Genomic DNA, 24,092 nt, shown 5'->3' with positions numbered 1-24,092 from the left:
GCATTTTTTTTTGTTAATTTTACGGTGTAACGCCAGAGGGCAGGTAACTGCTGATTTTCACTACCTAAGGCTAGGTCTTTTGGTGATTTTGTGTTTTTTGGGACTCTCCATGCGGGTGTTGGAGGGGCAAAGATAACTTCCATAATCAAGTGCGATATCAGAAGAAATACGCCCCGCGAAATTTTAGAATTCTACTAAAGTTGGATATAGCCAATTTTGTAATTGTTAGAGATAATCACAAACTTAAGCACCTTTTTGATGTTAAATGGACAGGCCATGAGGTTGTTGGTACTAAAGGTGATGTAACCTACGAGATTTTGAGAAATGGTAAGATTATAGGCGTCCATATCAATGATATTAGACCTGCATTTTTTCATAAGTATACAGTTACCATGAGAAAGTTCGCATCCGAATCATCAATTCATGAGCCATTGTTTCAGCCCTCATCCAAACAAATTGTCGAGTTTCCAGATTTGACTGCTTCTTGAGCGGGATAGCTCAAGTTCGAATGGTGAACTGATCTTAGAACGACGCCATTGCACAATTATCCTGGATAATTCAACCTCTTACAGCGACGGGCACAACTTCAAAAAGCCGAACTTGCGCTTACAAAGAAAGAAGCCCCCAGAGAATCGTCAAGCGAGTCGTGATTTCAAACTATCATCCCCTATGAAGAGGTCACCCAGAGTACGCAAAGTTCGCAATAAATGTAATTGTTGCGACTAAGTAGAAATGCCAAATTGGATCTGTGTGGACAATATCTGATTTAATTTCCACTGTTTTCTTAATCATGATAATATGTAGTAATTTTGAGTTTGAAGAATTGCTTTGTAATAATATAATAATAATAATATTTATTCAATTTAAACTTTACAATAACATAATCTATAAAACTGATTTAAGTGGAATAAATGTTTTGTTTCACTGAAGCATTGCGAAATGCTTATGCGTGACACACCAATATTAAATGAAACCAATAATAATTACAATAATAACAACGAGGCAAAGAATCTGCTTGTTACATTTATAGTAATATAATATATACTCATACATGTAAGCAAAAATAAAAAAAATAAAACGAGGATAAAAACATTAACTCACTAGACATGTGAATATACATAATTCAAGGCTTATTTACGTTTGATATTTTAAGTTAATGAGGTTATCAAAAAGTCGTCTGCCCATCTGAAACATCCATATCTTGACATCTTTTTTAAATTTTGTAAAGATGGTTTGTTCTCTTATATATGCTGGTAGCATGTTATATAACCTAGGTGAGAATATAATGATCGTTGTCCGTGTGTTTTTGTTCTAACTGTGGGATAGACGTCCTTGTTTTGTCTGTTTATGGTATGATAAGTGCATAGCATTTGGATGTCTTTTAATATACTAAAGCAGTATAACTGACGTATCTCGAGAATTTCATTCTCCTCAAACAGTAGGTCCGATGGGTAAGTTTTTTGTTTGCTATAAATTATTTTTAGAAACCACTTTTGCAACACATTTAGATTTTTCAGGTCGTTTTCAGAGACCCCGCCCCAACCCAGGATGCTATAGGAAAGGTGAGTTTGTACTAATGACATATATTTCGGCTTAAAAAATCTCGTAGGTAATTAAATTTTGATAGAAGTGGTCTGATTTTTTCTACTATAGATTTAATTTGCAGATTCCACTTGGGCTGAGTCAATAGTAACACCAAGATAATTAAACGATGTTACTTGCGGAATTCCTGTCATTTCAACTGTTAGATTTCCGATGTTTGGGAGTTGATTTTATATATATAGAATGAGAAAGGTAGCTATTTGGTCTTCTGTAAATTCAATGTAAGTTTATTGTACTGATACCACGTTTTGAGAGTCTTTAAGTCCTGCTCAATTTGTAACTTTAACAATTGCCATGTTTTTGCCGGTCCAAAAATTACAGTGTCATCGGCAAAACTGAAAACTGTACTTATTGGTGTCTAAATTTAACATATCATTTACGTATATCGTAAACAGTAGAGGTCCGAGAACTGTACCCTGTGGTACGCCACATGTTACTGTCTTCATATCGCTCAAAACACCATCTATGCTTACACACTGTTTACGATTGAACAAATAACTACGCAGCAACTCAAATACTCTCCCTCTCAGTCCAGAACGGTTTAGTTTATCAAGTAACTTATTGTGGCAAACAGTGCCAAAAGCCTTGCTTAAATCTAAAAAAACGCACATGCAAGGGTTACTTCAATCTAATGAGTCGTATATTTGGGATGTTAAAGATTTGATAGCATCATGTGTTGGCTTCCCTTTTCGAAATCTAAATTGAAAGTCTGAGATTATATTGAAATTATCAAGAAATTTAACAATCGTCGTTCAAAAATTTTAGAAAACACTGAAAGTATTGATATTGGACGATAATTTTCAACGTTTTCTCTGTTGTCATTTTTATATAATGGCTTAATAATGCCAACTTTTAAACAATCTGGAAAACATCCACTCTCAAAACATTTATTTATAAGAAACGTTAAGGGTTCGGATATTTGAAAACAAATCTCTCTTAGAGTCTCGCTTCTAATACAGTCCCATCCAGGAGCTTTTTTCGTTTGCAGTTTTTTTATAACTTTTTCAATTTCCTGTACATTTACGTTACATAAGAGCATTGTATTTGCCAGCATGGGAAAATCATTTCGATAATTAGGGAGTTATTTTTTCTGCCAGCTTTGTACCCAGTTCAATATAAAATTTATTAAACTCGTTCGCAATTTTTAATCTATCTGTTATTTTCTCATTGTTTTCACTTATTATCTGTCTAATCTGTGTTTTAGGTTTGGAGGTAGAACAGATGCGATTGACACAACTCCACAACGCAGACGAAGAAGTTTGATTTTTATTAATTTCATTTTGTACATGTTTACGCTTAGCATTTTTTATTTGCACCCGCAATTTATTTTTATAACTGTTGTAACCGCTTTTTAATAATTGGTTGTTCGGGTTCTTAACTAAGTCTCTATATAATTGTTTTTTTCCCTAATTGTTTTTTGTAGCTCTTTCGTCATCCATTCTTTTTTAAAATTATTTTTATGTTTATAAAAAATGTTATTTGTGTTATTTTCTATGTACGTCTATAATTTATTAATAAAATTTTCCATGGCAGCGTTTGCCAACCAATTTTCCCTCTGCAAGACATGTCTCAAACTAGGATAATTAGTGTATTTTTATTTACGATTATATCTTTGTCTTTTTTTGAGTTGCTATTAGGAGGGATGGAAATAGCTATTGGATAATGATCCGTGATGTCAACATCAAAGATAAACGATTTTGAATTATTTACTATATGGGCTGGTCCTTTTATGAAAAAGTGATCTAAACAAAACAAACAAACAAAGATCTTGCTCTTGTAACTTTATTAATGTAGGATGTGAATGTGTATTTTGTTAAGATGTTTTTGTATTCTTCAACATAATCGACATCACTTAATAAATCAATGTTGATATCCCCAACCAATTTATGAAAACTGTATTTCTTCCTATCATCCAAATATTGAAGTAAATGCATGTTAAACTGGACCTCGTCTATTCTAGGTGATTTATGGATACAACTTAGAAGAACATTTTGATTGTTTACTGAGATAATACCAATAATAATAATACTAATACTTTTGTATCCCATTTGTACAGTGTTATACTCAAAATTTAGTTGCGATTTCATATATACAATGACACCATAATTCCTATTTACATTACCATTGTTATAAAGAATATTGTAACCCTTTAAATTGAAGGGAGTTTTGTTTATATCATACTGGATAAATGTTTCGGACAGCACAATTACATCAAACTCTGTAACAAAACTGTCAAGAAACAAAGAAAATTCCTCAAAGTTTTTGCTTAAGCTGCCTATGTAAATGTGAATTATTTTAAAATCGATTGCATTGAGAAATGTATTATTAAATATTTTGACACTGCTTATAAAGTTTGTATCAATCAATTACCTCTCGTTCAAAATCTTTGGTCTTTTTGCTTGCGTTGGCGACCTATTTGATAGATGTTATTGTTTCCACTGTCATGCAGTTTAGTTGGAGCAGTGTGTTAATTTGTGTAATAACAAACTCAGATAATGCGACGTTGCCGATATAATCTAATCCAAAGATTATAATACTATTTCTTTTGAAGTTTTTCTCGATGTCATTAACCTTTTTTTCAAGTTTTCTGCATTTGTTTTCAAGTTCAACTCTTTTATGACTTTCTTCTAGAATGGTGACTTTTAATTCATTAATATCATGGTGTACGAGTGAGACTTCAAACTGAATTTCTTTCTTTAATTCGGTTGTCTGTTTTTCGTTGGAGTCTTGGATGGTTTTTGATATTTTATCAAAGAAGTCACTGCTTATATCGCTCATTTCTATCGTTATTTACATGTTTTCGAAAGGGGAGAATATTGTAGAATCAATTTTAAACTAATATTTGAATGAGGCCATCTAACGTGCGCACGTTTAAACCTTTATTGCATTATTTTTGTTAATTTTACGGTGTAACGCCAGATGACAGGCAACTGGGTATTTTCATGATATAAGGTTAGGAGTAGTCTTCTGTCAATCGTTTATTTTACGAGCACCCAATCAAACAGTGACCGATTTCGAAAAAGACGGAACCATTTCAGTCAATTGTTCATTTAAATACTTTTTGATGCCAACATAGGCGGCAATAGTCACTGAATCCGAACAGTCCAAACGATTGATTCAGATTCATTTGAATTTGAATTATTGTTGTGTCTATATGTTATGTTTTCTGTTCTAGTTAGTATAATATTTAGCTGTGTTCTGCTTTTTATTTAATCATGATTTTATTAAAATAGGTGCTAAGTTGGACCAGTAATACATTAATTTGTTTAAATTAAATACCTATGTGGAATATTCAATATGCAATTCAATACATAAGCAAATCTACCAATCGATGTCGCAACTCACTACTATAGAATAATTATAACAATAGTTCGATTCCTTTTTCGTGGCCTGTCTCAGTCACGCATTTAAATCTTAAACCATTCAAATGAATCGTATTCCAGTGAATTGGATTTGTTTTGGTACGGTCGGTCGATCGGCCGTCCTGTATTCGGTCACTTCAGACCGGTCAAGGCGGCAGTGAGAGCGAACAAGATGATCGAATCGTTACGAACAAGCGGGATTCGTTCGTTCGATCCTATGAAGTGATGGAATCAAAGTGACCGAATCAATCGCGATTGATACAACTCTAATGGTATAATGGCCCGTACGGCCGTACTTAAAAATTCTATTAAATATCAGTATATCTGTTAAACTGTTAAACTCTAGTTAGGAGATTGGTTGGCCTTTTAGTGGTTTTTGGGTTTTTCCGCAATCAAAGATTGTTGAAGTAAAGGTCCCCAGAAGTAATTTTTTTATGAAGCAGTTCTCGATATACCACAAGCAATCAGCAATCAATACATGTACCAACCTTTTAATTTTTTCAAACAAACCTCTAATGTACAGCGTGCTATAAAAAAAACCTTGCAACTACCCGTCATCCGCAAATAACTTTGAAGGTTTGATAATGATAAGAAATCAGAATCCAAAATGCACAGTATTTTGCAATTTTCAATTTTTTATATTAACTGTGCAATAAATGGACAAGTCGTATTGCGGTATACAAAACATCATCGAGTTCATCCTAAACATTTTCCGAGTATAGGACTAAATGGCGGTATAATATTCTTACCCAATAAATCTTATATATTAAAAAAACATTCTACCAAGAAATCTTACATCCATAGCAAATCCAATTAACGGGATCGAAATCCACTTACACATACGACGACATTTGGAAGCCTTATATAACTCGAACCTATAAAACGACGGGGATGAACTTCCGCGACACTTCTGACGGAAGTAACCCAGTGCCAATTTGATCTTGGTTAGTCCTTGACTCACGTGTCCACTACTGAACCGCGCTTACTTTCTTCGGAAAAAAAAACTTTTTCAATGGTGGTTGCGATTAAAGTATTCAAGAAAACAACACCGAATGGTAAGGTCACAGTTTATCTAAGCAAGAGGGATTTCATCGACCACCTCGACTACACCGATCCTATCGATGGAGTCGTCGTCGTTGAAGATGAGTATTTGCAGGTGAGTGAAGTAAAAGTTTCGCTGAATTAGCTTTATCCCGATTGATGAAATGGTGGAAATTAATTAGTTTCTGTAATCTAACTTGGTGTTTACCATCAGCGACAAAAGAATAGTTGAAAAAGTACTGATTTTGTACCCAAATAATTTTCTAACGAAGGGTCGGAATAAAAATTAGACAGTTTTTTTGTGTATCTACTTTACCACATTTATTATACGAAAAGTTAATTTCATTTTTCGGCAAGTCAGTATAGGTGATTCGAAATTACACATCAAAAACAAACAAAAAAAAGTTTTAGAAGTATTCTAAAAAAAGGTAAAAATCTCCATTTTTGTAAATTCTTAACCGCAATGACATAAAAAATTCGGAGACATTTAGGGCACAGCTATTACTAAAATACCTTGGTAACTAACTTATTAATACTCCCGCCGAGTTTGGCTAACCATCCAGCAAACATTCTTTATATATAAAAATATTTTAATTGATCTTTGTCACGCCATAACAAGGTCATTTTATATTTTGCGTCAAAATATTGAAAACATTTTGATGTCAGCTATTAACGACAGAAATTAGAAGATACGAGTCCGAAATTAGTTCTTTAAGGATTCAAATATTATAAATGCGTTATGTTTTTTTTTTTCAAAGAAACTTCCACAGGCTACTGTAATGCTTTTTACAAAATTTTTGGATTCCTCCTGTGTCGGTTTTTGCTTAGTCGAAATTGCTGACGTTTCGCCAATCATCCTGTTGGCTTCTTCAGAGCTTGACTGAAACTGAGTTATGTTTTGTTTTTCAAGGGCCGCAAAATCTTCGCCCAGGTGGTCACCGTGTACCGCTATGGGCGAGAAGAAGATGAGGTTATGGGCCTCAAATTCAGCAAGGAGATAGTCGTCGCAACAGCCCAAGTAGTACCGCAGAAACGTGACAAGGACACCGAGCTCGCTCCTATCCAAGAAAAGTTAGTCAAAAAAATGGGACCTAACGCCAGTCCATTCACGTTCCAGTTTCCGGATATGGCTCCATGCTCGGTAAAAGCACGCCCATATAAGCAAACCGGAGGTTTTACGTCATAATTTTCTCCAGGTGACGCTCCAACCGGGTGAAGATGACCAAGGCAAACCCCTCGGTGTAGAATACTATGTCAAGTGCTGGGTTGGTAATAACGAAGACGACAAGGGCCATAGACGCAGCACGGTACAGCTTGCCATCAAGAAACTGCAGTACGCTCCGTTGGGTATTTGCATGTTCGGAGACGTTTCTGATGCTGTGGATAAACTTGAACATTATTTTTAGATCGGTGCGGCAATCGATTGCCCAGTTCATTGGTGTCCAAAGGCTTCACATTCTCAAGTGGCAAAATAAACCTGGAAGTCACCCTCGACAAAGAAATCTACTATCATGGCGAGAAAATTGGAGCTAACATAATGATAACCAATAATTCTAGGAAGAAGGTGATGAACATTAAAGTTTACGCGGTGCAACATTGCGAAGTGAGTGACGCAAGCTAACATTAAGTATTAGCTCTATTTAATATTGCGATCTGCAGGTGACCATGGTAAATGCTCAATTTTCCAAATATGTCGCGAGCTTAGAGACCCGCGAAGGATGTCCGATTACACCAGGTGCTAGTTTCACCAAAGTCGTCTATCTGGTGCCTCTAGCTTCCAGCAATCGGGACAGGCGTGGAGTGGCTTTAGATGGGCGTCTCCGAGATGATGACGTAAATTTGGCGAGCTCCACTTTGGTATGTTAGTGATAAATGCGGTAGGTATTACCGACTTAGTAATAATTTTTCATAGGTACCAGAAGGAAAATGTCCAATCGATGCCATCGGTATCGTAATATCCTACTCTCTAAGAGTTAAACTGAATTGCGGTACATTGGGTGGCGAACTGATGACGGACGTGCCTTTTAAATTGTTGCATCCAGCCCCTGGAAGTATCGAAAGAGACCGAGTGCAGGCTATTAAGAAAACCAAATCTACCGAGAGGTATGGAAAATTAGTTTCTTTGTACAGATCTAACAAAAAACAAAAGCATTCGTTGCTGTTAACATATTTAAGGAGACAATGAGATATTCGACATTTTTTGGTGGTGCAAAGTTTTATTTATCCCGGATTAGATTTTTTTTATATTTCCGGCGTTTACACGATGCGTGGCTTATAGGTACGTGTTTCGTTCAAATTCATGAATCAAAACGTTTTTTAACACATCTCGGAACCTGACGCTGACTATTTTTTCATAAGCTGCATCGATAGAAGTCAGCGAAAATAATTAGTTTTGCCTCCATGTAATCTGAGATCACGGGTCTTGTACGATATTTCTATCCTTGTGGAATAAATACACGTTTACTGATATACTTTGAATGAGCTTGACGAATCTGCATGAACCTTCCTCAAACCGGTCGGTTCGCCTCCTTTGATCCGCACAAAGTTCCTGACAATCAATAGAACCTTGCAAACTACCCATCACAAATCCTGAGTCAAAACAAACCACCCGTGTCAGACGGTGTGCAGCTCCGTATTTGCCCAGATAGGTTCGGCGCACCAAGCACAGTGTAACCAGCCTTTAAGTCACAACTCACACGATAAAAACGTCCATCTTTTCTCTCTTTTTTTAATAATAATTTTTATATTACTTTAGATTTTTTTAAATAAAATTTAATGTACATGTATGATACAGTAAAGGACATTTTATGGCGCAAAACATTTTTTTTAGCATTGTTATCAGTATGGGACGCCGCTGGTGGCTCCAAAAATAAAAATTATTTTCGGAAATCCCATTCGATTTGGATTTGTTTTTTTTTTTCACACGAAGCAGTTACCGCATAAAAAATTAAAAAAACGATTTTATGTACGATGGACCTTTGTTATAAATTGCGATTTAGAGCTACCAAATAAAATAACATTATTATATTGCTTTATTTGAGAAATATTTTTTTGTTGCTTTAAAAGAGAAATCTCGGACGAACGTGATTTGGCTTGATATTCAAATGAAGTAACCATTTACGCCACTCTGATTTTCAGAGCTAGGTAAGCTTGCTGCTGCTCCAGTTACGTCAGATCTTTAGAAATAAACTAAACATTTGAAAAATAAGAAATTGAGATTAAAATTAATCCATAACATAATTCTCAGGACTCTATTAAAATTTAAAAAAATGAATACTTGAAACTGTAGGGTGGTTTAAAATTATATAAAAACGAAACCAATTAAATATCAGTCATATCATATTCTGGTTCCATCTTGGTTTGCTTTGTGACGTATTATAAGAATTATATGCTGGCGTAATTCAGGTTTGAGGTTCGAGCAGGTTTTATATATTATTTTGTTTCTATTTTCGTTTTCACTTACTATATAGACATTAGCTGAATTGATTTAGTTATTTTGTGAAATATTATTTGATCAAGGTGGACAGTGCTTCGGAGAATACTGAACTCTAGACTCAACGATATTTGTCTTTACACAATTTTTTGAAATAGTTGAAACAACTTCCACGTTTTTTTGTAATCAATCATAATATGAGCGAATAAATTTTTTGGGGCCCTATTGTACTCCTCACGCCACACTGTCGCTGACTGAAACAGAGTGAGTAGTTACACTTTTTTTTCTTTTCCCGTTTCTTTATAGAAACCACATACATTTGTTAAAAAAAAATCAAAAAACAAGGTTATTAAAATTTCGACCAAAACAAGTAGACTTAAAAGTATCATGTAAAAAAAAGTTAGCAAAAATTATTATCAAGTTTGGTTGACATTAATAAGCGTCTGAATAAAACAATATCTAAAATCCGATTTATATGTAATATTTAGGCAAGGCAGAACATGACATGATGATGGCGCTCTCAGTTTCACCACAATATGGAATCTATTTCATATATTAATGATTGCTAATTATTCGGTTTGGTTTTTGAGTGAGTTGCACGAAATATCGGGTATTAGATAACGGTTTAGATAATTCTTCACTTTCATTTTTAAAGTATAAAAAAAAGACTGATTGTTTCTGGAAATTATTTTCTAGATTTTTCTAGATGTCTGCATGCAAAATTATATAATCACCAAGAAGAATAGTGTTTCCTCCATATTGAAAGAAAAACCTAAAAGCAAATTTTTATATGATCGATCTAACTATACTGGGTGTTGTTAACGGTTCGCCAAAACTGAAGGGTATAATTCTTCAATTAAATGTATGTCCTAAAAGTCTTAACTTTTGATAACGTGGTAACTTTTGGTAACGTGTTCGGAAAAAATCTTTCTCTGTGTACTATCTAAGAAACGAGACCAAATATGTATTGCATTGCTGCAGTTTTTCAAACTAAACATTAAAAATTTATATACATTTAGTTACAGTGGTTTTTAAAATCATCAACTCATTTTAAATCAAAGAGTTATGCAAAGCAAATTTTTTTGTCCTCAAAACTCTGCTACCTTGTTAAGTCCTTTAGGACATATATTAATATGAAGTGTATTTGTTAAAATTAAATTAATCGAGGAAGTATTACGTTCAGGGTCGACGCGCCATTAAGGAACGCTCTGTATAGCTTGACATTGTATAACACAATATATTTTCAAATTTCAGAGCTCGCTACGAGAATGATGACGACGACAACATTGTTTTCGAAGATTTTGCCAGATTCCGCATGTCACGTGACGAGATTGAGTAAAAGTAAACCTATGTAAGGCAACAGTCGACTACCAACAGTGTGAAAAACACGAACGCAGTAATAAAAGATTATTTGTAACTCGCCGTTATCATTGAAAGTGTCAATAAACATCGACACAAACATGCCGTTTCAATGAGATCGGAGACTTACGATTGATTAATTGGGAACTTCTTTCAATGGTAGTAGTATTGGTAATCGTTTATCGTCTTACATCACTTATGAAACGTAATTAAATACGAAAAAAAAATCTAAACTAAGAAACGGCAACGTTCTTCCGCCAGAAGTGATTATAGGAATAGAAAAAAAAAAACGAAATATTTAAATGACGACTGTAATATTGTTTATGCTTGAGCTATGGAAAAGTGATGTTCAATTTTGAATTCTAAATATTCTAATTTCATTTATTATAATAACGCTATTAGTTGTAGATATACCTTATCTGTGCATGCAAAATAAAAATAAAATCGTCTTACATATAATTGTTCGTTTGTTTCACGATATATAAACTACGTACGTAAACTTAATTCGAATTTTGAGGGCTTAAAGAATATTACTGTGCTCAAATTACGACGAGACGCAATCAAGGCCACGGAAAATGGTAATGTAATTTAAAAACGTAGACCAGAAAATGTCAACTATATAAATTATTAAATTCTTCATGATCAGAAAAGTAAAAGCAAATTTTCAAACTCTCGTTTTAACTTTGTCTTGCTGACGATTACCTGGAACGAGGGTTTTTAAAACCGAATCTTCGTTGAAAATATTGTCGCTAGCATTGAGGCAGATATGCCTCTCAAACTGGAACCTTCGTGCAAACATACCAATGCAATAAAGATTAACTGAAGTCTGTATCTGTATCTCTATCTACGAAACGAGACCTACGTCTTTTTTTAGTGTACGATGTTGTGGTTGGAAACTCTGCAGCACGTTATGGCAACTGGCCTTTTCTATTCACCATATTGGTATTGGTTTGGTATTAACCATATAGCTACTTAATAATATAGAGGCCCCAAATACAGTAAAACTGCGCCTCAGGCAGCTATGACATTTAGTAGAGACAAGTTTCACACACCAATTTGCACGATGCGCCGTTTTCTTTCTAAACATCAGCGGAACTCCACACACTTATCTCGTTTTTTCGTTGAAAAATTAATGCGATCTAATTTAGAAAAATTTCAAATGTTGCAATGATAGTCACGGATATTCATGACCGCAAATTACTTGCGTGGTCTTCTTTGCATGGGTAAAAGATGTTTTGTAGGTATACGTAGTACTTGAATCGGAATTTTGTTGAGACAATTTGATTGCTCAAAAACTGAAAATTGAGATAAGTAGGTACATTTACAGCTTATCATAGATGCAGACCAGGAACCCACTATAAAAAAGAAGTCCCATTGGCCACGCGCATGCACGAAATTTAAAATCTCGTTCTAACCAATGCCCCTACAGTTCGGCAAGAACTTTGGATGCGGCATTTTTAATTCAAAATAGTCCAGATCCCATTGAATCTTCAGGACTTAACTGGATATTGCTGTTTCTAAATAAAATGGCGCAAAAGTGACGGTTGGTGAAATGTAGAGGCATGTGCGGAAGATTATTACCCGAAAATATTATAGCCACCTGCGGCGCATCAATTTTTACAGCAGTAGGGTCATTATATTATCTAATACCAGGTATAAGACTAGGATGATAATAATAATGACAATATAAAATATTTGAACGAAAATGTTTCACAACATAAAAAGACGGAAGTACAAAATTAGTTATTTATTTTTTCCTGTAATTGATAAGCATACAACAATTTATTGGTATATATAAATATATGAAAGCTAAGAAAAATTATGGAGCCATTTTTACAATGTCTACTGCAATCAGTATCAATAATTACAAAATTAAAAAAAAAACATTTTTTTTATTTAGACTTACTTTTTTTTAAAACGCAACTAGAAATTATTTGATTTGGTAGCCGATTGGAAAAAGCTGTCTACTTCCTGCTTCCACAAAAGGTCCTTATATACAAAGAAAATATGTGCTTCTCTAGATGAATTTATATTAAAATAACTGATAAAACAAGCAACGATTTTTTATGCACCGATTCTTATGACCCGACTTTCAATGCCAAACACAACACTTCCCATCCCTCCACAAAAACTTGCTGAACTAATTTTCTTTTGGCTATTGTAAATTTGAAAACTGATTATTGTAAATTTGAAAAAGATAATAATGAGTTTTAGAATTTTACAATCATTTATGGGTATAAGTTAAATTATTGTACAGTCGGTTATTTATTTATAGTCATTTAACTATTAATCATAATTGTCAATTTGTGTGTAACGAAAAAATCATGCTGCTCTCGACATTCTATTATATCTCTGATAATTTACTTATTTTATAGTACAAAATGCCTTCTATCTATTTTTAGCTAATATGAATGTTCATATTTATTTAACTGTCGTGAATTGGTTGTGTTAAGTAATTAAGGTCGAATAGTGTGAGCGTGAACAGTTTAATATAAACATGTAATGAAGAAGTTTTAATTTATAAGAAACATCATTTTGTTGAGCAACTCTCGCAGTTTACTGTGTTAACAATATTTGGATTAATTAATTGTTTTTTTCTACTACCTAGTCTAAATTACCCAATTATGCACCGATCTATCCACTTCGGGTGGAAGATGAGTCGCGGGCAGCGGAGCAATAGGATGTTTTCGGTAAATTTTAGCGATGGTATTTTGACGTGATAACTCTCTGGACATTTGTCAGTTTTAAAGCTCACGTTACACGTCACTCGCTTGCTCTTGTGAAAAAACATACCCATAAGCATGTTTATCAGGTACTCGAGACTAAAATACCGTTTATCAAAGTTGCATAATATACTAAAATATAACTCGCAGTCAAAAACGCATTAGGACGAATGGACAATTGTCCGTATATTATTTCTGTTGTAGGTTTTAGACCAAAAATAAAGTTGATTTTGTTCACATTTAGAGTTATATGCCTAACAGGGAATTTAATAATAAAGTCTCGTAGTCAATTTTTGGAAACACGATTTTTGTTTTGAATTTTTTTGAAAGCGACCGTTTTTCTTATACCAAGATATAGATAAGATTGCAGTTGGGCATGGTTAAAAAAACCAAAAATCGCAAAACTGTAAAACTAGTTTTATGAAAAGTGAAATAAAAAAATCTTATTCTCTCTGCACCGAGATTAAAGCTAATCGGCATCGCGCATTACACCCTCGGTTTACGTCCATTTTGAAAAAAAGCTGCTGATTCTTTCTCAAGTTAACGCCATAAACCATCCACTCCAGAAATGAAATTGAAAGAAAATGAATTTTTTTAGTTATTCTCATAATTTGCACATTTCTATTATAGACTTTTTTAGTGCGGGAAAATTAAGAGAATTTAAATATTAGAGGTCGCAAACTACATCGTATAGTTAATTGCAAATCCTATTCTATTAAAATAAATCGATCTGAATAAGTTGATCTTGATGGTGGTGACACTGCTTTAATATATCGTTAGCCAATAATACTATGTTTTTATTAGTTCCATTACTGGGTAAAGTTCAGCAAATAATTAAAGGAAATTCAGTTAATTATAGAAAAACAACCAGTGATCTAACAGAAAAAAAATCTTTTTTTTTATTTCCTAATAAACGGAAGGAATACACGAATTAGTATTTGTGAGGACAAAAAAATCATCCAAAATGGTTTTTGTTAAAATTGGTAATTAACAATCGCAGAACATATTGAACAAGCTATGTCTAGAAGTCTCTAGGGCCATAAAAGAAGTCTCGAAAATTTCAAGTAAAAATTTCAATTTTTTCTGGCACAATTAATTTATTAATAACTTAATACGTTTTCTTAAACTGTTTATTTGAAACAATCAGGAAGTTCCACGACGATGGGAGTGAGCGCAATCTCTTTCTGGTAACATCAAAAAATAAAAGTGTGCCAATTGCTTAAATCAGTTAGTAAACTGGAGGTAATGGCTGACATTTTTTGACGACTTAAAAAAAAAACGGGGAAAGGGGTAAAAGGAGATCGGAAAACCGTATCCTTAAAGGCAAAAATTTGCCTCGTTTTTTGATAAAATTCGTTTTCGGGTACGGAGATTTCAATTTTTTTCGAAAATATGCATATATTTCAAAAACGTATTGATGGAAAAAGTTTCTCCCCCCAACAATTTTACAACTAAAAAAAAAAAATCGAAAAGAACACAACCAAAGTAAGTGAGGGTCGCTTGACGCGTCCGAGCCTATTTTTCCCGCACGCAAGCCCAACAAAACAGCTGCGAATTTAAATTTGAAAAAATAAGATCCACAATTTTTGCTCATGAAAATTTGACCTTCCACTATGACTGCAATAATTTCTTCATGTGCATAAACAAGGCTACAATGGTTTATTCTTAATTCTTTTTTTTTAATTCGACAAAAGATATTATTTATCACCTCCATTTATCGGTGTTTCGATATGTTTATTTTCCGATGAGTCCCTTTGAAAAATGATTTAACCAATTTAAAATCGATATTTCCTAATTTTCTTTTTTATATATTACTAGAATAACCCTTGAACCTAAATTTGCGAATACGTTCATGGCCGCAGGACTTCCGGATCGTTTCAAATAAGCTTAAAAATAAAGTTATTAACAAACTAATTGCATGAAAAATACTGACTATTTTTACTTGAAACTTTTAGGGCTTCAATTATGGCCCCAGGAGCATCTTTTCATGGGGTATGAAGCTTGTTTAATATATTCTGCTATTTTTCATTAACATTAAAAAACTGTCAAATGTAAAAAAAAGTACGAAAGAATGCCAAACTTTACACATTAAACTGCTAGTTACAATAATTTTATATAGTTATTCACTACTTAGTAAAATAATGTCCGATTTTCCTTTTTGTAAAAGGGATTATTGTTGCCTAACTTGGGTCAGAAATACTTGCAGGATGTGGTAATAATTCCGCAAATTGGGGAATATAAAAACTGACAACTAAATATAAAAAAGCTTATCCTTATATGCATTTCTAACATATATCCACCACTTAAATGTGAAAAAGGAACATTTTATGAATTTCTACTAAACTGATTATTCCCATTTGAACACAATTTTGAGATTTTTTCACCAATATTGCCAAAAGTGATCTATTGCCATCTTAGTTTCTTCAAAAATCAATTCATAAGAAATAGCCACTCTATTAATCGGGACGATCAAAATTCGAATGTTAATAACTATTACGGATTTACCAAAACCAATTGCAGGAATACCAACTGAACCAGTTTCATTTTGACGGTAACTAATTTAAGCGGACATTAAAAGTTAATAATTAAACGGCAATTTTAAAATTTATATCTACCTAGTAACTTGAACGAATAACTGACATGTCTACAACGAAATATGTAACCGAAGAAAAACTTACCATTTCGACGCACCAACCTAGTATGTTCGCCAGCCCAAGGTTTTCTGGGGTTAAATTTTGCGGATCCTCGAGTAGATTGTAAGATGATATTACGGTCAAACCGCGATTCTTTTTACCTGTAGGTACAGTGTACTGCAACATCTGGAAAAAATCACGGATAATGGAACTTACAACTTGCAAATCTCGGCAACTTACTCTGGCAAACCGGCGCATCACTTCAGGCATTTCTTGATGTTTGCCGGCGTCTGTCAGTTCCCTGACGACATCCGGGAACAACGCCATAAAATCCCGAGATTGCTCTTTCGATGCCAGAGAGCTAATAGGCGGAGGTTTAACCATTGTTTGGTGGATGGTAGACAATGCCCTGAAATACAAAAACGAAAATGACGGTTATCTATTTGGGTTGACGATGATACCGACCGCATTAAAATATTTTTTCTGCTCCCGTCTGTAAAATACCTAATTACCCACCGATCTAGCGTGCGGAAAGCGCCACGTCAGTTTCGTTTCCCATGAATCCGAGCCACTTCGGACATGTCCGAGATTTTTCCACACAGATTTTTGAGCAATCGGATGTTTTCGGAGATATTTCCCACGCTTTGAATTTTGACGTTTGTCAATTCAGACGGTCATGTCAGTGTAGCCAAAAACTAACGGTCGTAGAAAAAATATAGTATGCAACACGTTCGGTAAACTTTTTAACTCACTCGTTTATTAAAAACTCGCTCCTCTGCGCTCAGGTCGTGTCAAATAAACTCGTGAGTCAAATGCCGTTTACCGCATTTGTTGCATAACATACTATTAATACGTATTTGCAACAAAAACCTTTTCAATTCAATTCTAAACAATCGTATACTATAAATGTTGATTAAGATGAAGAATTGTGATTTAACCAAAGATTCTATTAAGGGCTATCAAGTGGTTAATAGGAAATCCAGCTATTATATGCACAGGATAACTTATTACTAGCATTATTTTATATAATCATAACAGTTGGTCTTAAAAAATTTGTTTAAATACAACAGTTATTTGTATGAAAGCGCTGCATGCAAAACTTTATATGGCGTAGCTTATAAACCTTTCACAGAATAGAAGGTGCTTATTATAAACAGAACACCAGTTATTTTATTTCAGGTTTGATAGTTTCCTGGATACCTTGATTATTTTAAAATGGTTTAACACAGCGTGGTAATCGGCAACGGAATTGATATTGAAAATTGAAAAGAGGGATGAATTTATTTCAAACTGTTCGCTGTTGTCAGCGAAGAATATTAAGGATCTTGTGCTATGTTGAAGATACAAGTGCAGAACTTTTTGAAAACTGTTATCTTTTAAACAATGTTCCGGATACTGAAAGTCAAAAATATTTATTACAAAACTAGAAGAAATGGCAAAAGTGTTAAATTGGTATGCTATTAGCAAACAATATGTATGTAATAGTTTATCCTCCAGCTTAGCTGAACAGATGTTGCATACTGTCTTCCTCCATATAATTATTCCAAGTAAAATCAAATGTCAGAGCACAAAAAATTACTCCCATTTTATCGTCCGATAGATTACAATCTCACTAGATCTTTAAAACGCCTATCGTTTTCTTGGCTATAAACTTCTAATAAAGAGGTCATCGAGTTTGAGGAACCCTGTGTAATAACTGTGGGGTCCCCTAATTTCTAGGATAAATAGAAGTTTTAAACCACAAATCTTTGGGATTGGGATATTTTTAATGTTTTGACCAAAAACGATATTTTTTGAACAGTTTTTCATAAAAAAAAGGTACTCTTGTTTAAAATCGGTTTTGAAGTTAAATAGTATTAGAAATATTTTTTCAGAAACCTGTATCTTCTAAAGGAGGCGTTTTGGGACACATTAACACAAACAATTAATAACACTGACGTTATTTTTTCAAATTCTGTTTACAGTCGAAATTAGCGGAACGTTTTTTGAAACACCCTATTCTAATTAAAATAAAATTTCCTTCTATTACCAAAAGTGGGAATTCAAAACGAATTTTGTACGTGACGATGACGGTGTCGATATTTTCGAAAAAAAAGTACGTTCCCAGAATCTGCTCCGCTATTATATTCCGGTAAGTTCATTGATCTGGTAGCAACGGAACCATGAAAAACGCGCATTATTAGGACGTTACAATGGACCTAAATTGGATTTTTCATTTTTTGCGTGCCAAGAGCGCTACTCTATTTAATTTACCTTAATAGATGTTCGATGCATCATTATTTTCATACAAACAGTGATAGTGTATATAAAATTGTTGTGTGAAAATTTACGCCATTAAGTCCCGTTATTATAAATTATAAATTGAATACATCAATCAATAAGAATATTACAATTAACAGGTTTATATATGTACTTTCAAACTGAAAAATACACTTTCTTGTGATAGAATAAGACAGAAAATTAGATATAAAATATGAGGAAACGCACGCAGATATTGTAACTGTAATTGCAGGAACAGGTCCACTCCACACGAACTATTGGCACCAGAATATAATGTCACTTAGAAGCGTACGTGCATAATAATCGATCTACTAAAATACAATCATAAATAAAGACTATACGTTTCATTTGTTTGATTTCGATTTCCTAATATTATATCGCATTACATGGTCCTTCGGAGGGTATATGTTTCGCGATGTTTCTCTTTGATGTGATAAATCAAGAAAAACGAAGTTACAGTGAAAAGTTTACATGGGCTCCATTTTTATCTATACCAAAAATTAAGGAACGAAAATCCGAGTATATTTAAGGTTTAAAGGCCACTACCCTCGATACTACTGCATAAAAGGTTTTCAATTTCAAATATTAAAACCGAATGTAAGAATGTGTGTGTGTTTTTTTTTAAAGCTTAACTACTTACATTGACAACGAAGTTAACGGCAAACTGACTTATTTTTCGTAACTACATGGTTGGCAAGCCTCTAACTTTTAACCCGAGATTCCATAGATAGATCTTTAAAAGGCTGAATGAAATGGAAATTTACATATGAATAAAAACTATTACAAAGCAGACTAACTCGAATTTTAGTAGATTATTGTATTTTATAACTATTAATTGGTATTTTGGTCTTTTGAATGAGGCTAATGAGATTAAGTAAGTAATTGTAATAAATTTTAACGAATATTCTTTGCAAAAACTTACTGAAATATAATAATGTGATAAAAAGATAAATCTGTTCCAATTCATAAAACAAATGTCATTACAAAATTGCATGATAAGAAATGTGCGTTACGTGCTATATATACATTTCATCATTTTCTAATTGGTGCATTACAAATCATTGCGTTAACAAATAGGCATAGATAAGCAATAACCTTGGCAAGTATATTTCCGTAAGTGGGCCAATCTTAATATATTACATACATAAACACATCGGGTTTTCATTATTTAAAGAAGGGATACCTTCTTTTTATATAAAAAAAAAACTAGTAAAATGCTCTCCATATATATATATATATATATATATATATATATATATATATATATATATATATATATATATATATATTTTTTTTTTTTCACGTATTGATTCACGGATGGAAAAATACGATATTCCGGGATCCGTTCGCTTGTTGAAATCCGACTGGAATCCTGCATCCGACTGGAATCCTGCAGACGTTTCGCCAAAATCTCACTTGGCATCTTCAATGCGAGCACGAGCATATATATATATATATATATATATATATATATATATATATATATATATATATATATATATATTTATATATATATTTATATATAGCATTTAAGATGGCAAAAAGACTGTTATTGTCGGGTTGGCTGATAGTGTTGCGTTTGAAAATTGGTGGACTGTATTTTCGTTGGTTCAAAAACACTAACGTTATCACTACATAAAACTTTATTCCTCTTACTGCCGGATAGATAACAATACTAACAGACTAGACAAAAGACAAAAGAAAAACATGGTCTCTATTCGTTCACCGCCGACATGCTTCTCTCTCTCCTTCGCGGCCGGCGCCGGGAATAAATCCAGTATGTTGGGTTGCATACCGCACAAAACTAAACAGATAGAGCTATAAATCTATCTGATCCAGAGTACAGAAGAAGCTATATATAAGGCTAAGTACACACTAAAACTATTGACTTAATTAACTCTATTTAAAAAAAAAATCACAAATTCTAGAAGATTTCTGTCAAGGAAAACCATCAAAAAAACATACATACCAAATTTATCGGAAAAAATCTCGAATGTGTTTAAGGGAAGCTCAGTAACAATCTGTTACAAGGGTCACAATTAGTTAAATAGGAATTTCAGACTAGCCAACTGTTGAAGAACCGTATCAATGGCCATAAGTAATTTGTGAGTATGGCTTAATATATGTTCATTTGTTTTTGTAATATTTTACTATTTAAATACGTATATGTCTACTGTTTAAGATACTTAGTGTTACACGTTTTATTTTTTGGTAGCGAACTAATTTTTGGTATGATCGCTTTTTTGTCCTTTGTTTTTGCAGTTTTTGAGAAAGTCCTGGGTTGCCGGTTGAAACGTCAATGACCATTACAGTGTTTCAAAATTATTCGTGTGTTTTGTTAACTGTGGACCAAACCCTAAGAAACAACCTGTAAAATACGAGGTTAGTGCCAAAATTTCCCGGCCTGAAATAGATGCAGCTCCAGTATCACGATAAAACCTTGTCTTCTTTTAAATATATATCTTAGTAGGCTGCAAAAAAAATTGAAGTCTTGCGTCAAATAGTTTTGTATTGACAGCATTTGAAACAAGATGTGTCCGAAAAAATGTCGCTCATAACGCAAATTGAGAATAGAGCAGTTATAAACTTTTTGACAAAAGAAGAGTTAGCACCTAAAATTATTAAAGAAAGGCTGGATGGTATGTACGGCCAAACTTCTCCTTCGTATTCTGTAGTAAAAGAATGGGCAAAACGTTTTCGAATGGGGCAGGAGTCCCTTGAAGACTATTCAAGAACTGGTCGACCAGTGGAGGTCATAACGGAAGATATTGTTTCGATTGTGATCTACGTTTAAAGGTCAAGGAAATCTCAGAAATCGAGGTCTTTTTTGGAACTCTGTGGGTCGGAACCGAAGCCTGTCATAGAAACTATTGTGACGGGAGATGAAAGTATGATTCTCTATTATGACCCTTTATCGAAAAAAGAATCAATGGAATGGCGTCGCAAGGGTGAAGCACCTCCAAGAAAATTCCAGAGTCTGGCAGTCAACAAAAAAGGTGATGGCCACGATGATCTTTTGGGATTGTGAGGGAATTCTTTTGATATATTTTAAAGAAACTAATACCACTGTCAATGGTAAATATTACGCAACATTATTACATAAATTGCGAGACATGTATGCAGTAAAACGTCGAGGAAAACTGATCAGAGGCGTGCGTTTTCTGCACGATAATGCACCTGTCCATACTGCTGGTGTTGCACAAGCTGCCATTTTAGAGTGTGGGTTCCAACAGATGGATTATCCTCCCTACAGTCCAGATATGGCCCCTAGCAGACAAACCAAAAGAATATTTTTTTAAAGAGATTGAGTTGTTAATAAAGAGATGTAATAAGTGTATTGAAGTTAAGGGGGATTATATTGAAAAATAATAAAAAATTGTTACTCTGCTTTCTTCCTTTCATATTCAGGCCGTAGTATGTAGCTCAATGACTTACTGGGTAAACAAAACTAGGCAGACACATGCCTCTACCACATAGACCTTGTTAGGTAAAATAACAGAAATGTATGCCAACAATTTTTGCTTGACCACTGTCAAACACACCAAATTGCTGCAATGCTCCAGATAACTAATAAAAAAATAAATAAGCCGAAATTATTTTTACTTAGTTTTGCCAGGACGAAGGGAATCTCGTCTATCGAAATATTACCTATTTCTTTTAAGAATTCGCACACAGGCTTATTCGGTTACTCATTTTCAAGTTCTGATTCGGCTTTACCTTGCTCATCATGCACACGAAAAAGCCGATTGATCATAAGCAAAGTTGAAAAACGAACTTTCGCACTTTGCAGCTGTGTCTAATAACTTGACAACAGCCATTTTTTAAAACTGCGGTAATTATAAATGATTTACCGATTTACAAGATTTACGATCTAATTTGGAAATTATGCACTCACTTGTTTTATGAAACGAAATCGCGCCTGAAAAGGACTTTGCAGCAGCTTTTTCCAACTTTTCTTTTATTTTTATTTTTTGCCATATTATCGAAATTTTTACTTGCTAAATCACAACTTTCAGAGAGTGAAGGGAATTTCAATATAGTATTATTGGTGTAACAATTTTTGTAATTCCAAAGAGTAAACTGATTTGCCGAATAAAAATTGTGCTGGATTAAGCACAATAACCTCATGTTTTGTGCACTTACGTGATAATTGAAGATTTGCATAATTCTTTGCTTGTTCGTTAGGCCCTAGCAGTTCCATGGACAATAAAATGCAATTTAAGATTGAATTTTGCTATAAAATAGTAATTCACTGCTATCAAAACACTTTCACGACATGCCAGAAAGAGCATTAAACAAATTGTTAGATTTTTTAAACAATTAATAGCTATTTCGGCAGTTAAAGAACATAAACCATACACATTTGATAAATGCGTCGATGATTACAGAGACGTATTCTTTTCTATCACTTTTGGTACTTAATTTATTGGAAATGCCAATGCAAATTGTATACCTGGGGTATTTTGGACGACAAAAGCATCTCATAAAAAGGAAAGATCTCACCAAATTGAAGCTTCAAAGGACCAGGGAGACTGTTTTCAGCTTTTCGCCTGACGATGGAGCGAAACATGAAATAACTTGCCACATTTTAAACTATTTTAATATATCAAACTGCCCACCACCCACCCACCACGTGGCGTGCATAAAATTTCGAAGACCGTTTATAGAAAATTTCAGTACTGTAGGGCAACGACAAAGATTAGCGCTTCGATCCAGTACGACGACTGGAGTGAAATAGAGCCAATCGTTTGCCTACTCATTCTTGCAATATATTATAGCAACAAAATAGAAAAAATCCTGCACTAATCGCGATCATTAGTCACTTTTACTGTCCGGATGCTACCGAAAAATCCTGATCCTACTTCTGATGTCGGAGATCGTAATAAAATAAGAAAAGAAAATAATCGAAATAAAAATAAAAATAATAAAATAGAAATAGAAACCCGAAGTGGCGGGTTCTGATGGCGAGCGAGCCGTCATAGGGTTAGACTTCTAGGACATATTAAAAGAATGCACAACATAGCGCTTAAAACAAATGAATAGTTTAATCACTTAATTGATTATCAAAAGGGAATCCAACGATCGGCGGTCCGGAAGATCAACTACAAAGTAGCCTATCAAAAATAAACTATCGGAGCTACTTAAAATCTGACCTAACCAGTGCTTTTATAAAGCCAGACTATCTTCGCCTGTTCGCGTTCCGTTCACTTCGGAAAAATAACAAAGTGCATCCTGTGCGACACTGTGTTCGAAGCGTTTTTCGGAGAACGAGCATTGAAGATGTCAAGTGAGATTTTGGCGAAACGTCTGCAGGATTCCAGTCGGAGTTCAACAAGCGAATGGATGATATCCCGGAATATAGTGTCATCATATATATATATATATATATATATATATATATATATATATATATATATATATATATATATATATATATATATATATATATATATATATATATTACGGGATAACATCCCTTCGTTTGTTGAACTCCGACTGGAATCCTGCAGACATTATATATAAATTTTTTTAATAAAACTTTTTTCCTACTCATCACGTTTTATAGACTCCGTGGCATTGACATTAATTTTTTTTCTATAAAAATTTCTTTCGTTTGCCCAATATCGCGCCGGGTCTCTATGTGCACTGTTTGTAAATA

The 24,092-nt window shown here is 33.7% G+C and overlaps 2 protein-coding genes and 1 long non-coding RNA gene across 8 annotated transcripts in view; 2 read left to right on the top strand and 1 right to left on the bottom strand.

The window, feature by feature from the left end:
* The window catches only part of LOC132697841 (farnesyl pyrophosphate synthase), a 111,687-nt gene that overhangs the window by 2,226 nt on the left and 85,369 nt on the right, over nucleotides 1-24,092 (bottom strand). For 4 of the 5 annotated variants that reach the window (XM_060663545.1, XM_060663553.1, XM_060663562.1 and 1 more), the window contains 2 exons: nucleotides 16,394-16,562; nucleotides 16,199-16,339 (listed from right to left, as the gene is read on the bottom strand). In XM_060663545.1, the coding sequence (XP_060519528.1) occupies nucleotides 16,199-16,339; nucleotides 16,394-16,562 (310 nt within the window). Of the gene's footprint in view, nucleotides 1-16,198; nucleotides 16,340-16,393; nucleotides 16,563-19,073; nucleotides 19,096-24,092 lie in introns of those variants that run through there. The other variant, XM_060663571.1, reaches the window with a different exon arrangement.
* Nucleotides 23-3,935, top strand: LOC132697871 (uncharacterized). 2 transcript variants are annotated; one of them, XR_009618311.1, is made up of 3 exons: nucleotides 23-1,562; nucleotides 1,667-1,823; nucleotides 2,807-3,935. It is a non-coding gene; the product is annotated as an uncharacterized LOC132697871 (long non-coding RNA). The 2 variants fall into 2 exon arrangements; XR_009618310.1 differs by having other exon boundaries at nucleotides 23-1,609.
* On the top strand, nucleotides 5,876-11,256 carry LOC132697866 (arrestin homolog). Its single transcript, XM_060663585.1, has 7 exons — nucleotides 5,876-6,120; nucleotides 6,916-7,146; nucleotides 7,202-7,352; nucleotides 7,412-7,608; nucleotides 7,665-7,862; nucleotides 7,918-8,108; nucleotides 10,693-11,256. The coding sequence occupies exons 1-7, from the start codon at nucleotides 5,977-5,979 to the stop codon at nucleotides 10,775-10,777; spliced, it is 1,197 nt and encodes a 398-aa protein (XP_060519568.1). The 5' UTR covers nucleotides 5,876-5,976; the 3' UTR covers nucleotides 10,778-11,256.

The sequence above is a fragment of the Cylas formicarius genome, unplaced genomic scaffold, assembly GCF_029955315.1.
Source record: "Cylas formicarius isolate icCylForm1 unplaced genomic scaffold, icCylForm1.1 PGA_scaffold_10__41_contigs__length_53128322, whole genome shotgun sequence".
NCBI classification, from domain to species: Eukaryota; Metazoa; Arthropoda; class Insecta; order Coleoptera; family Brentidae; genus Cylas; species Cylas formicarius.
Note: the sequence above shows the minus strand (reverse complement) of the source record. Positions and strands in the feature narration are given on the sequence as shown.